At 39.2% G+C, this 15,032-nt stretch overlaps 1 protein-coding gene across 1 annotated transcript in view; it reads right to left on the bottom strand.

Annotated features, from left to right (window-relative positions):
* Window positions 1–896: 896 nt before the first annotated feature.
* The window catches only part of pde6b (phosphodiesterase 6B, cGMP-specific, rod, beta), a 14,403-nt gene continuing 267 nt past the window's right edge, over window positions 897–15,032 (bottom strand). Inside the window, exons 2-23 of the mRNA XM_071530300.1 lie at window positions 14,611–14,922; window positions 10,902–11,054; window positions 9,288–9,377; window positions 9,011–9,151; window positions 8,747–8,821; window positions 8,557–8,621; window positions 8,149–8,215; window positions 8,013–8,060; window positions 7,732–7,881; window positions 7,152–7,295; window positions 6,448–6,513; window positions 6,075–6,224; window positions 5,789–5,896; window positions 5,411–5,520; window positions 4,925–5,012; window positions 4,343–4,443; window positions 3,989–4,096; window positions 3,837–3,900; window positions 3,501–3,575; window positions 2,428–2,511; window positions 1,895–2,048; window positions 897–1,548 (exon numbers count right to left, since the gene is read on the bottom strand). Of these exons, the coding sequence (XP_071386401.1) occupies window positions 1,487–1,548; window positions 1,895–2,048; window positions 2,428–2,511; window positions 3,501–3,575; window positions 3,837–3,900; window positions 3,989–4,096; window positions 4,343–4,443; window positions 4,925–5,012; window positions 5,411–5,520; window positions 5,789–5,896; window positions 6,075–6,224; window positions 6,448–6,513; window positions 7,152–7,295; window positions 7,732–7,881; window positions 8,013–8,060; window positions 8,149–8,215; window positions 8,557–8,621; window positions 8,747–8,821; window positions 9,011–9,151; window positions 9,288–9,377; window positions 10,902–11,054; window positions 14,611–14,922 (2,415 nt within the window). The 3' untranslated portion in view covers window positions 897–1,486. The remainder of the gene's footprint in view (window positions 1,549–1,894; window positions 2,049–2,427; window positions 2,512–3,500; window positions 3,576–3,836; window positions 3,901–3,988; window positions 4,097–4,342; window positions 4,444–4,924; window positions 5,013–5,410; window positions 5,521–5,788; window positions 5,897–6,074; window positions 6,225–6,447; window positions 6,514–7,151; window positions 7,296–7,731; window positions 7,882–8,012; window positions 8,061–8,148; window positions 8,216–8,556; window positions 8,622–8,746; window positions 8,822–9,010; window positions 9,152–9,287; window positions 9,378–10,901; window positions 11,055–14,610; window positions 14,923–15,032) is intronic.

A 15,032-nucleotide genomic window follows, 5' to 3' on the forward strand; every position in this document is an offset into this window, starting at 1 on the left:
AGGGAGGGAATATTTACAAGTCATTACAAGGAGCCAAGTTGCCCCTGTTCCTCACTTTAAACAGGTCAAATTAACAGAGTGAAGACCACTGAATTTAAGCTTTAGGTGAGGTCAAATCAGATGCAGTTCATAATAAGGTTAGATATGTGAGCAGAGATTTGATCTATATACAAATTGAATTAATCAGTCCAACCCATTTCCTGGTAGTAAATTGCATTCAACCAATCTTTCACTGGGCGTTATGTAATAAAACGTTTGGATCATTTTCCTTAAATATAACATCCTAGGCTACTCTCTCAGACACGTACAGTATAAAGGCATCATGAATAAGCATCTACAGGCTTGTCTGCTGGCAGTAACGCTACATGCAACATGTATAAAACATTTATAGAAAGCAACCATCATTTTTTAAGAATATGCATCTTTCACTGTAGCAGCGCTGAGCTTACCTGTTATGGCATTATCTATTTTTGGCTGTCTGCCGTCAAGGTAAACAAACTCTCATTTGTAAATGGTGAATGACTGGAAGGAGTGAACATGAAGTTAACTGACTAACTTTTTGGAATATATGTACAGCAGTTCAGTAGTAATTGTTGATACTACAGTCAAAAAAATCTCTATCTATGTTCATATGAAACCCTATAACAAATATAACAATAATGCACAATACACGTTTGAAAAAGAGCTCAAACATTTTGTACACTCTACAGTGGCTTGGGCTTACCAGTATACAAACAATTATTTGTTTGAAATCAAATAATTAAATGGAATATAGTATACAGTACAGCATGTCCACATTTACATAATATACATGGATATTACAACACAGATGTACATACAAGTTTTATCTTCTAATTCTTAGGAATGGGGATAAATAACTACTTTAAAGAGCCTATGGAGAGAAATATAAAAGTTTGTGGTAATTTGTACAGTTGAGAAATACGACCCACAACAGACAAACACACACACACATGCACACCAGACATCTATTCACCATTGGAGCAGACATGAATCCTCAAAAGATAAGGAAACTGATATGAGAATGAGAGGATGAGATGAAACTCAAAACGAAAAAATAAAATGCAGCCTATTTCAAGACAGAGGGGACTTTGCCATGAATGTAATCTGAAAGTAGAAGTCAGGTTGGTTGGTTCTGTGATCTCTCAGTAACGCTGTTCCAAGGCGTGGTGGCTCCTGCCCTGTTCTGCTCACCTGGATGGTGTCCCTTATGGGCAAAACAATGCTTTCCTTGGTGCATTCTTCCTTTGTTCAGGTTTTTCCTTCTGTTCAGCACTAGCTTTCCTCAAGAAATATTACGGGGCTGTGCATACAATCTTCATGTTGCCTTCTTTCTGACTTTACTGCATTCAGATTTTTCCTTGGCTGTGAGACTGACGAGCTGGCTGTGGTGCTCAGGTAATTCTGGTGTCAGTCCGTCAGGTGCCTTCCATGTGCACTCCCATCATGTGCACAGCTCTTGGGTCTCTTAGCACACTGAGCAGGTCTTGGAGCCTGAGCCACCGCCACCACCGGTGTTGTTTTGAGTAGCTGTAGGACAAAGGATACATCAGACATAATAGTCAATGCACTATATCTGAAGGTCAGGAACATTTTGGAATTAAACTTAATTCTTCAGTGTTTGTGTTTTTGCGGCTAATTTCAAGATCCTTTGAAAACACAGAAAAACAAAGCTGAAACGACAACCCAATTGTAAGTTTTCTCTCATGTAGGTTCATCATTCCCTTGGGTTGCTGTTACTTGCTCCATTTGAGTCACCAATTGAAATAGCCACCATGTGATACAAAAAGTCATGTAATGAGAGTAAGTTTAAGCAAACGATATAGTCCTGCAATTCATTACACAATTGTATGATTATTTCAAAAAAGCACTGCACCTTTAGTGGGTGCGGCCGCTTCTTTAGCAGCCTTCTCCTCCTCTAGAGCTTTGAGTTTGGCCTCATACTCTTCCTTTTTAGCATTCCACTCCTTTCTGTTGTTTAGGATGCCATCCAGCATGGGCGTGATTGTTGGGTGGAAGCGAGAGAACTCCTAAGAAGGGTGAAAGACAAATTAATGGTACAGTTGTGCTCTTTAAATGCATTGCCATGTCTTAGGGGAAAGCTGAATATAGACGGCTTGTTACAGCTATGCTCCACTGAAAAGTATTTAAGCATGGAAGAAAACTTTCGCCCAGACCAAGCATGTCCAAAATTGCACATAAATAGTAAAATGTACCATTTCTACAAGTTCTGTCTATGTATGTTCTACCTCTGTATGTTGGTGCTTCTAATAAATGCTTTGCATTAGGTCAACTGTGACCACCATGCAATATTTAATTCATCAGAAGATCCTCAAGTGCACCAGTATCTACAGAGAGAAATCAGTAGAGCAGTGGCAACTGTGATCAAAATGAAACGATGAACAGTACCTTGTAGACAAAAGTGCAGACGAAGTCAATGAAACCACATTGTAGCTTGGGGAGATCTGCTGCCTTGTTCCTGTCCATCATGGGCTAATGGGAGAGAAGGAAACAGGCTTGAGGACTATCACACACACCATCTTAGCAGCCCATTGAGGTCAATGACAGCAATTGCTCCTTCAGGGGTTGGGAGTAGGCTAGAGTTAATGCTTCTGGTGCTGATGGCATTTCATATGGCTGTGGAGGTTGATGTAAGGGCCTTGTACTATGATGCAGATCAAACACATACAGTCATTATTCCAGCAGTGCAGAGATGTCTCTGAGTGTGCTTCTCACAGGTCCTTTGTAATGTTTTGTTGTAGATGTCGGACAGGTGCACTGCCAAGACGCTTTGTCCAGAGACAGGGGTTCCAGGCATGTGGGGTTAATTTTGCAGAGCTTCACAATGTCCTTGCAGTGGACTTGGTAGCTTTTCTTTTGTCCTCCAGCAAAACACTTTGACTGTCAGCTGGTAATCATTTCTTCTTGAATATACCCATGAAGTTGGCATCATTACGCTTCCAGACTGCTAGTTATCAGTGAGCAGTTGGTGTAAGCGCCATGTAAGGAGATATTCCTAGATCTTTGTAGAGATCTCATCTGGTCTTTGATGGGCTGGGAGTGCATCAAGGTTTGTGTGGGTCAAATTGGTTTGTTTGAGAGAGACTGGAGAGACTGGACAAGAATGATGACTTATTTCTTTGGACTGCTCAAGCTTGACAGAGTGATAGAAACCCTTTTGCCTGTGTCCACTTTGCTTTGGATCACATGCATTAAATTTAAGGTCAAAACGCATTAGACTTAAATCACTGCACCAAGTGTGTCGTATCACTCTGTGATTAGAACCACTAGACTCCCATACACACACACACACACACACACACACACACACGCACACACACACGCACACACACTCTGTCATGAGATGAGTGACACGTACATGTACACAGACATGTGCAAGCATGCTCATACACACACTCACCCAAGCGTTTCCACACAAATACACATAAATACACATACACTACACAGATTTCTAAACTCACAATGGGTTGTTGTTCCAGCACTGTCCGCTCCAGGTCTCCCTGTTCCCAGAACTCTGCTGCTACAGACAAGGCAACCTGAAAGACACACACACACACACACACACACACACACACACACACACACACACACACACACACACACATATTTAAGTTATTTTAAGTGTAGCAACTCTCAATCACTCTCATGATGCTCTGAGATTGTTGGCAATCTCTTGTGACTGTTAGTCGCTAGGGGTTGTGTTGATTTATTTTTTGATTCATTCATCAATTCAGTCATTTATTGATTTACTGTTCATTTAGTGAGTCATTCATTCATTGAATAGTTTCTCTTCTCACCTTGCTCTGTACCTCCCAAGGCTTGGTGATAGCTGACAAGTCACATGCGGTCATCATCATTGCCCTAACATGGAAAAGATTTAGAGATTTAGGCAACGTAAAGAAGAAAGAAAGAAACTGAATGTGTGAGGGGGCATGCATGTTCTACTCACATGACAATCTCTTTCCTTGTGGTTTCTAGAGACATGAAATCAACCCACTTCTTCTCTTCCTCATATGTGTGTGATAGGTCCACAATCTTCTGGAACATGGTTCTCTTCCTAACAAGGAAGGAAGAGAGGGACTGCAGTTTGACAAAATGAAGTCTAGATATTTTGATATTTCTTTTACTACTGATCATTGCATTTCACAAATTTGTATATTCACAAGACAGGTTAAAAATTGAACAAATTAGACAACAGACATGGCAGGAAAGCGGGGTTCAAGTAGGAAATAGAACCCCAAGCAGGAAGAGAAAGTGGAAGAGTGAGAGATGAGGGAATGAATGAGTGAGGCATCGTACTGACTTGAAATAAAGAGCCAAGTCAGTGGCGATGATGGCAATGTCCATGAGGTGAATCACATGTTCTATCTGCCGCCTGTTGAGGTTCTGGTAGATATTCAATGTCTGGAGATGAGATGAGAGAGAGAGAGAGGGGGGAGGGGTGGGCACGAGTCATAGTTAATGATCTGATGATCTGACAAGGAAGGTGTTTCAGGCATGTCCCATTTACATGTTATAAAGAGTTTGTACGTTAAGCTTGATCTCAATTCACAATTGCAATATACCCAGAATTTCTTCATAGGAATTTATTGGGGACTGGCCTGGTTGTGCCATTTGGCCACCATCTCCAAATCTGAGTAGTGAGGAGAAACTAGCGCTAACATGCTGAGACATTCTGCATTACTTTAGCCTCCACATGAAAATAAAAAAAATCTGGCAATGAGCTCTGCAAGTGAGGGCCTAGTAATATTCCTGTATCCCAGGACTAAAAGTAGAAATTGAGAGAGTGTTCATAATATCCTGTTGGATTCCAAGGAAGCCAGTGGTTATCATGTGTAGGCGTTGGTTATGTTTATTTACTAGTTTAACCCCTCTCCATTCTCACCTCATCATTCAAGAGGAACTTGCCGAACTCTAGATGGTGCCGTTCCAGGATGGAGGAGCCATGCAACTTGGCCAGAGGGTTACCTGACCTGTTAGGGTAAACAAAATTCATCAAAGTGATATCTACAGGATTAAACATAAACTCAACTATGATCATTAAAGGCTTCCATTGAAAATGTGATATGACATCATAGTGTCACCCTTTCCATATGTATGACCATTAAAAAGTTGGAGAAATTACTTCTCAGTGGAAAAAAGTATCTTCAGCCATTAATACATTTAAATGGGAGGAAGTAGGTGTGCACATATAGCATACAACAAAATCCTATAATTCCAGGATTATCTTTAATTACATGATTGGAATCAACTCATTAAACAATTACAGTATGTGATTAGACGCTCTTTCTTGCCTCCACTAGCATCCCAGTGCAGATAGTAGATGCTTGTAATTGTAATAAAAAATGAAAAGGTTCCCAGCAGTACTTACTTGACTTGGTACAGGTTGTTGGTCCCTCTGTGGTCGATATCATGGAGGAAGCCTGCAGTTATCATGGCCATCACCTCCAGGTCAGTGTAGTATCGCTTCAGCAAACCCGTCTGAGCACACACACACAAACACACACACACACACACACACATACACTGTAATCATTTGGTAGTCCAACTCAAAAGCTTTAGTTGCTGCCAAAGAAAATGCACAGAACATCATGATAGATTGCAGCACAGATCTACATGTTGTCAGATTGGATAGATAGTCTCATGTTTTGTTTTTTTAGGCTTGCAGACATGAAAATGGAAAATACCTGTAGAAATTGAAATGGCCTGCAACTGTAAATACAGTGAAAAACAATACACAAAGTAATACCGTTAAGAGTGTGAACATGGTCTGTCCCACATTGAAGCCATGACGCCAGTTGTGGTAGGTGATTTTCCTGTAGCCTTTACTGACTGAGTACATGAAACGGACCAGCACCTGATCAGAGAGGAGAGGAGAATAAAGTTTATTTAGAACTGCTTTTAACAAAACTGGTTCATCACAAAGTGCTTTATAAAGTACAGACAGAAAAAAACATCACAATTTTAAGATATAAGGCCTGAGCTTGTCTGTGTGTGTGTGTGTGTGTGTGTGCGCGTGCGCGTCTGTGCATCACCTCCTGGGGGACCTGGAACTTCTTGACCACCCCAACCTCGTAGTACATCTGGATACCACACTTGACCAGCTCCAGCTCTGTACACTTAAAGTCCGAGAAGTGGAACTGATAGATCTCAAACTTCTTAATCATCCCTGGTAGGTCTTTTTTCTAAAATGGGATTAAACAGAATAGAGCAGAAGAGGAATAAAGAAGCAGAAAAAACCCCAAATATAGATTCTGTACAGCTACAATACAATACATAATTCATTTCCAACCCCAATATTGATTACTAAAACAGCACAATCCTGTCCTGAGATTGTACAGAAATTAAATGCCAGTGCAGACACATAAACCTGATAGAAAGCAAAGGACAGCAGAGGTTTAGTATTACCAGGATCTGAAGGAGTTCGTCCTCTTCACAATCTTTGGGCTCGCAGTCGTACTGTTCTCTGGTGTTCTGGGAGAGACGAGAAAACCTATGAGGTCGTTTGTATCGACTGAATAGCAGAACGGTGATAGTCATCATAGAAGACACCCATCATGTTTCTTTCTAGTGTCAGTTCAGTGTTGATACTGAGGCCATCGCTTCAGCTTATTTGAATGTGAAACAGGTGTACTGAACAGTCATATCGTCATACAATGCTTGTGTCAGCTGGGGGCCAGACTACTTGGTGATAAGGCAGGCTAACCATTACTTAAATAAAATCTAACACGTAAAAACATTAATTTAAAACACATCTCGCATCTGTTTCCTTTTCCTGCCTGTCATCTTCTCAAACATCAATTTAATTCTGATTGGTGTTAATATTTAAATGTAATTCAAACTGGGATAGACTGACAAACTAAATCAGGTTGAAACATGATACAGAAACAATTCTAAATTAATTTCAGTTTATATCTTCACCATGGTGTTGCAGGTCTGTTCAGTGAATGAAAGGGTGAATGAATGAATAATTCTTAAAGAGAGAATTCTTTGTCAACCTCAAAAGTAAAAAAAAAAGGCACCAAAACAATGAAACCAGTGATTTTTTTTCAAACCACTATTTCAAACAACTGCCAATTTTACAGCACAGTAGGTCCATTGTAGGCACTGACCAGGATATTCTGAATCTCATCGTCGCGGCATTTGACGTGGTAGAGCACCATGTCCTGAGCAATGTCTTTTCGATTCTCAAGCTTGTTCATCTTGTCATAAGTATCCGTGTTCAAAGCTGACCAGCCCAGGAACTGAGTCAACGCCTGAGGGCAGAGGAAGGCAGCAGCAGAAGATCAGTTTCAGCACATTGTGTATCTGAGGAGGCTGATGATCCTCATAATTTTTTAAACGTTTATCTTAAAAAGTATCTTGTTTATCTTGGATATCTTGTGTATTAATAGATACATTTTTATGGCATAACCTTGAAATTTATGAAGCCCTGCCCTGCATTTTAACAAGCCCTGTCCTCAACTTATTCAATCACCAGCCTCATTTTATATATAGAAGTCAAGTATTGATAATGATAAAACAAGCTTACACTGGATTGCATCAGAGCTTATATATTTGATTTCATATGTTTTGCATGTCATTGATAGTAAGGCACTAAATAGTGAAATAGAGCCACTCAGTGTACATAAACACCTTCAACTAAGCATTTATTTATGTGACTGAATTCAGTGTCAGGTAGAGGTAAATCACCTCCATGAGCTGCTCATCCTGTTCATCAAATGGCTTTCCATCTTTTCTGTTGTAGAAGGTCGCCACGCCGACTATCTCTTCCTTCTTGTTGACGATTGGCAGGGAGAGAACATTTTTTATGGTCCATCCACTGCTGTCCAGTGGCTCAGTCTGAAACATTGGAATAACAAGCAAAAATAGATGATGATACATAATATCTTCCTGAGTCAGATAACCTGACTGGAACTTGTAGGTTCATCTCTATTTTCTTTAGCGATGTTTGGCCTTTTTGAGTCTATTACCTGAAACTGGAACATCTCCTCAGCCGCTGCGTTCATAATGTTACAAATCTAAGAGACAAAAAAGTAAGAATCATTAATATGGCCCAAACCAATCCATAATGAAAAGCTTATAATAAGGGCATGAAAAGAGACTCACAAAACCGCTCTCAGCAACATAGGTAGGCAGGCCGCTACTCAAGGCCCAATGGTCTGCGGGGGGACCCCTGTGTGACAGATGGACAGGCAGACAAGTTAGTAGATATGTAGACAGATTGGGCCCAAAAGTGAGCTTTGGGCTACTGACCCTTTGACTTGCCATTCACATAATGCTCTCTGATGTATTCATTGATGCATTTTTGTGTTTAGGATTTTCATCTGTCTGTATCACTTAAAATGGAGCAGCATATAAAAAAAAAAACTAGACCCTACCTAAGAAGCTACTCGTTCCACCCTAAGTGTACCATTTGTTGATTTATTGACATTTTGTTCTCATATTAATCCATTACCACATCTTAAATGAATATTCAGGATGAAGCAAACTTTGAAATTAAAAAGATTCACTTACGGTATTACTTTGATGTCTTCTTTTCCATGCAATATATAATCGATCACTTTGTAGAATATTACCTCCTGTGGAGCAAAAGAAGAGAGAGAAAACAGTTATAGAACAGACCAGGTGCAAGAGTGGAGAAAACCACCTCATTTGCACCAAACAGAGCTTTTATATTAAACGAGTGATGTGTAGATAAATTTACCCTTCCATCAGGGGTCACAGGGCCAGAATAAGGTGCTTGCTCTCCCATCAACACTGGCCAGATGTCAAAGAACTCCTGGAGGGACATGGACACAAAAATACAGAAAGAAAATCAGCACTCCATGGTAATAAATGCATGAACACGTTAATAATATGAGGATATTACAGCCAAAGGCACAGGAATGCATACACAAGCAGGCACACACACAAATACAGGACCACACACACACACACACACACACACACACACACACACACTTCGTACCTTCTCCTTTGTCATGTCTAGTAAGCCAACAGAGTAGCGGTCACAGTTGAGGTAGGCTCGGACTGTGTACAAGGCTTTGTGGAATTGTCGCTCAATGTCTGTCAGCTCTTCAAACACCTTGTTGGCAGACCACAGCAACAGCTAGGAAAGAAAACACACACATTCACATAAAAGCATTTATACCACACACTCAAACATAACATCACATAATTGTTAAATCTTCTATCAGACCACATGCAGGGAGGCGTCTAATAGTGGTAAGTGCAGCAAGCCTTACCTGTCCTTTACGTGTCTCACAGTTGTGGAGGTAACTCAGGTGAAAAATCTTCAAGTTCAGTGTGGCAATTTTCAGATACTTTAAAAAAAGCTAGAGGGACAAACAGGTGAAAAAAAGACAGTATGAGAGCACGATATTTCTGGGCTATTGCAAGGAGAAACACTTATATGATAGGAGGACTTATGATTAAATAAAATATATGATGCAATATAATGTGGTGATATGTGATGATATAGGACACAATACAATATGATATGATTGGGACATTTCATGACAAGGTGTGCATTTATAAAAAATGTACAGTTTGTGGACTAATAACCACCCAAAATTTCCCATCCGCTTGGGATAGGTCAAACAATTTGCTAGTTACAGAAAAATAAGTAGAGTTGTAATCAACATAAGTAAAAGTAAAACATTATTTGTGCTTTGTTCATTTCAGCAAGATAGTCCCGCTGTAACCAGCACATTTCTTGGTAAATGCTAAAGCAATGCAAGTTCACACTGTATTTGATACAGCTAATGGCTCAATGCTTACTTCTTGGAAGCACATTAATTTAGAAATGTGACATAGCTACTACATCAAAACTGTGCTCATGGTGACATTCGGGAGGATAACAACACTTCTGACCAATAAAACCTCAACGAAAAGAAACATGAAAAGCTTTTTGCAGATGATATTTATTTATGCCTTTAAGCATCTTTCCTTCTTTAGTATATGCTGGCTGCCAGATTAATGTGCTTTACTCCTGCTGGTCACGTTCCATACTGAACGGACGTCACCTCATCATAGGCCTGGTTCTACTGTGAGTTTACATAAAACAGTACAGTATTTGTTGGGTTCATGTCCTCATACACTGACTAATCGCTACACTCTGTTATGGAAGTTATCAACCTGCCGTGGGTCTAAGTCCATTCTAATTGACTCATCTCAGGCTTATTTCCTTTTTGAGGCTTATTTTTTTTCCTAATTAGGATGACGTCATCATACCTGATGGATTAATGACCTGACGTAGTCAACAAACTCTGACGCCTCTCGTGGGGACTTTAATAATCTAACAGTCAGCTAAAAGGGAATTCCCTCCCGGCTAGTGATATCCAATCAAACGTACAGTGAGCTTATGCTGGTCATCTGTTATTGTTATCATCATAACATGGTTTGATAGAAAAGTCAATAAAGACTCAAAACCAAAATCTTACAGTCTGTACTTTCTTCTCTAGTCAACATCAAATATAGACATGCTTTACAGTAGTTCCCGTTCCCTATACTATGCTTTTGACCATATATGCTAATTTGTCAACACATTTAATAGAGTACTTTTAATACAGATTTTAATTAACACAGATGGTGTCAGATGTACAAGATCACAGGAGGTGCTGCCCAGCTACTCTCACCCCATTTGAACCTCGTCTAGTAGAAGCCCATCTCCATCTGGCTGTCACTGTAATCAACAGGACGTCTGAAATTCCCCCCTGGTGTAGTTTTGTCAAGTCTTTGGCAAATGAGCCGTACACTACACTGCTGAGTTAATCTGTGTCTGTCAGCGTGTGTGTGTGTGTGTGTGTGTGTGTGTGTGTGTGCTTTAAGTATTGGTGCCTGTGTGATTTGTGACTCACATCTTCATCCTCAGCAGTGAAAAATGGTCCTGTGGTCTTGTTGAGAGCCATGATCACCGCCACCATGTCTTTGCCGTTGAGGATGGGCGCAGCCAGAATGCAGCGTGTCTGGTACTCTGTGAGCTCATCGACGAACGTGCTGAAGTACTGATTCTAAATGACAGCAAATACATGTTTTAGCATATAGACAAGTACTATACACATGTACACAAGCAAATACAAATACACACACACACAGAACAATGTTTACAAAGCACTGCAAATGATTTCATGGTGTTATATCTTTAAATATAATTACATGAAATGAATCTCTTCGACTAGGTATTTGTTATTTTGTTTTAAATATACAGTTTCTCCTAAAATAAAATGTGCCTATCATATTTCAATCCTGGACACTTTGGTTAATATATATTGACCCAAACCGGGGTAATTCTCTAATTGTCAGACATTTCATGTCCTTAGGGTATATCTCACATATATTTTTATTAAAATGCTTTTTTATTTATCATGCATAATCATCAATACCATCATTATGTACTATAGTAAATGTCTTTTTTTTTTTTTTTAAATGACCTGGGTATCACTGATAACTTTTTTGTACCTGTCTATTTTTCATCACAATAACCATTAGCAAAAGAAAAGAAAGTTGTAAATTCTTTTCATCATTTTCCTATTATGAACATGAGATAATCATGACAGACAGGCATTCTCACTGGCAATATTCCAAACATTAGGTGTCAAACAACAGATTTTATAAATGGTTAAAATCAAAAATCAAAAGAAATTATTTGTCCCAAAAACACATGAGCTGCAGCACATGATGTTGTTTCCTCAGGAAGAAAACACTACTGGACTGTAAGGCATGTTCTGTCTAATTTTTCACCTACTGTCTGACTCAAGAACAGATTTACTGAAGGTCAACAATGTTCCTCTAATATAATAATTAAATGACATTTAATCACATTTTGATCAGTTATTTGTTTAAGGCATGCTTTGGAAGAATACATATATTTTTTTGTGACATTTACTTTTTTCCACTCAGTCACAAAAGCAAAATGACCCGTAATTATAGAGTTAGCCAACTGTTTCCCCAAAGGTTGACCCAAGACTCAAATCATCGATTTCATCATCAGATTTGAGGGTTTGGATCCAAATGCGTTTTAAATAGCAGTGATAAAGGATCTGTGTCAGAAAAAGTGTGCCCAGCTGCCCATCTCAGGAAAATCACCCTGGGTGGGTGGGCGGTGTGCACAAAGGGTTCTTCCATTTATTATCAATGAAGTCGCTCCAGAAAATGTCCTTGATAACATGTCAGGCAGCAGTCTTTCTCAAAACTAAAAGAGGCGTCACGCACTGAGAGGGACTTTGTATGTTCACATATGTAGACTGAACTGTCCAAGTTCATATGTGTGATTTCCAATAGGTACGACTTTCATTTTAAGCAGTCTAAATGAAAGGTGGACACAAAATGATGATTTCATTAACCATTTTATGATCTCAGTTGACACCCACAATGCAATATATTTATAGGCAGAAAGGTGCTAAAGTGGTATAATATATTGTGATATAATATTAGCATATATTTGTTTATATGTACATATACAGTACATACATACTAAACATTGCATTGGGTATTCTTCAAACTTGCAAATATGCAAATATTTCCTCCATTTTCTCTGTGGACTGTATTATTATATCTAGGCAGGCATCAGATTCCTGCTGACCGCTGACTAAGAGCCAGAGGCGTCTAATCCACAGCTAGAGCAGAGCCTGATGGGATATGGAAATAAATGGATTATGTCTGACAAGGGGATTTACACGCTCTCTTAGTCAAGTATAGATACAAGTTACTAACTCTTCTTTAACTCATCTACATTACATGAATGTTGGTCATGGGTTTTAAGCATACAGTAATCAATAAAAACATACAAATTTACATCTGTGCATTTTGATATGATAATGCATGGTTAACATAAAGCTTGCCTATTTGTATGGAATTATGTTGTATTTATGCTGTTTGAGTAGATAAACTATATCTAAACAAACAGTCCCCTATTTCAACTTTGGTGTCCGCTATCCCAATATTGTTACCCACTACACGAAAAAGAGTTTTACAAAGACAACAAAATTTATGCACCTGCAAATTGTTGCTAATCCCAAAATAAATCAATTGTAATCTACATCAGCAAAGGCACGGAATGTGATTTCCAGATTTGCATTTATTGGGTACTAACAGCCAATAGTGTATCTGATGTAAATGGGAGTGTATAACGCACAGCAGACCACTGGAGTAATGTGGATAAAAATAGCACACGCTTAAAGTAGCACACGCCTTATCCGTCTTTTTACATCAGTGATTTCCAGTTTATCTCAAGTAAAAGTCATTTGACCGTTGGCCCTTGTCTGTCTGCCTTTCTTTTTTCCAGACTGCGCAATTAAAACTCTCCCAGATTAAATGACTAATTCAGTCATCAGGGATGCCTTGGCTCTGTTGCATTCAAATGTGAGCCATTGGGACTTATCTACAGGCAAAACACCAGTTAAAACTTGACCTACATCTATTTCACTTCTCACAACATTTTGTCATACAGTAAGATTACTTTTGGGAAGAAGAATATATGCCGTATTCTTTAAGCAACATGCCAGCGCTCCCAGTTTTCTGTTGCCTATGACAGGTGCACTAGGAAAAGCCCCAAATGGCAGTGAGAGGTAACAGTAAATTTAAGTACTTCAATACCAAGAAATCATGCTCTTAGCTTATAAATTTTGATTAATCACTTCCTGTGTGCTCAGAAGATTTTTCATTAGTGTCCATACTCAACACCAGAATTATGTGTGGGCAAATAGGCCCAATCAGTGCCTCTTAGCTATTCTAAAATCACCATAAAGCACGGCCTCTCATGCTGTAACCTTAACTATGCAATGGGTCATTTATGCAAAGCAATCTGATTGGCCAAAGATGTGTTCTAACCATGCTGGCCAACCATGATTTATTGGTTATTCTAGTTGTAACTAAGGAGCAAGTTAGCAATCCTTTTTTAAATCATGTATGTATACTACTTTGCAGGAAACCTTTCGGACAGTATCATGCATTATCCATTGTATAAAAGCCATAACAGCCTTCAGGATACTCTGCTGTATTTCTGGGTACTTTGGTAGCCTACTTGGAATATTTGCTATAATGTAACTCCAGTACACAAATGTACACAAATATTAATACTGATTGAGGTTTTTTTGCTTGCTTGCTGGTCCTCCCCTTCCAAAATAATAACTTTTTTTGGTTTGTCAACCTGTCTTATATGGCATTGTGTCTCTTACTACACAACTGAATAAATTGATGGGCAAACACTGCTTCAGACTGAGTGTTCATGTGAACACATACTGCTACCATATAATGTAGTAATACCACATGTTGTATCTTATAATGTGAGCTTGGAATTATAATGTTCTGGGTGACTTTTTGTTTTTGTTTTTTATCAAAATTGAGTTGTCCACATATTCACAATCTGAATGTTACTTTAAGCTTGTGTGGTGATTTTCTTTTTTTTTCTTTTTTTTAAAAGAACCTTTTGATGTTCGATTTTTAAAAATATAGATAGTATATAACAGTTTCCAGCTGGTGTGTCAAAGCTTGTTGCTCCGTATCTCAGAACCTTATATTTCCAAGCTCATTTGTTTTCATTGGTCCATGTTTTCAACTTCCCCTTACCTCTGAGACATTTTTCACATTAACAGTCTTCTTGGTCTGGGCCACATGGCCGACTATTCCCATGTCCAGAGGGAAGACAATCTCGGAGTCTGGCGGCACCACGCAGTCGTCCAGCTCTGAGTCTGTGCTGACATTGAAGAGCCTTGTGGCGAGCTCTCCGATACCGTTCCTCTGCCGGTACATGAACAGGCTGCACCGGTCAGCATGGATCAGCGCGCTGATTCTCTTCAGGATCTTGAACACCACTTTTTCCATGTTAACGCTCTCCTGCATGTCTTTGATTAGGTCAAACATGATTCGGCTTTCTTCAACCTTAAACAGGAGAGAAAAGTAGCCACACTAGTAGAATCGAAGAAAACTGTGATTTTAACTCATGCACCTGTAGAGCGGATTAGGACCTATAGAGGTTCATTAGGTTTCAG

The sequence above is a fragment of the Centroberyx affinis genome, unplaced genomic scaffold (genome assembly GCF_046629955.1).
Source record: "Centroberyx affinis isolate AG114_WGS23_722 - 3 ecotype Tasmania unplaced genomic scaffold, CSIRO-AGI_Caff_v1 ptg000131l_1, whole genome shotgun sequence".
In the NCBI taxonomy this organism is placed as follows: domain Eukaryota; kingdom Metazoa; phylum Chordata; class Actinopteri; order Beryciformes; family Berycidae; genus Centroberyx; species Centroberyx affinis.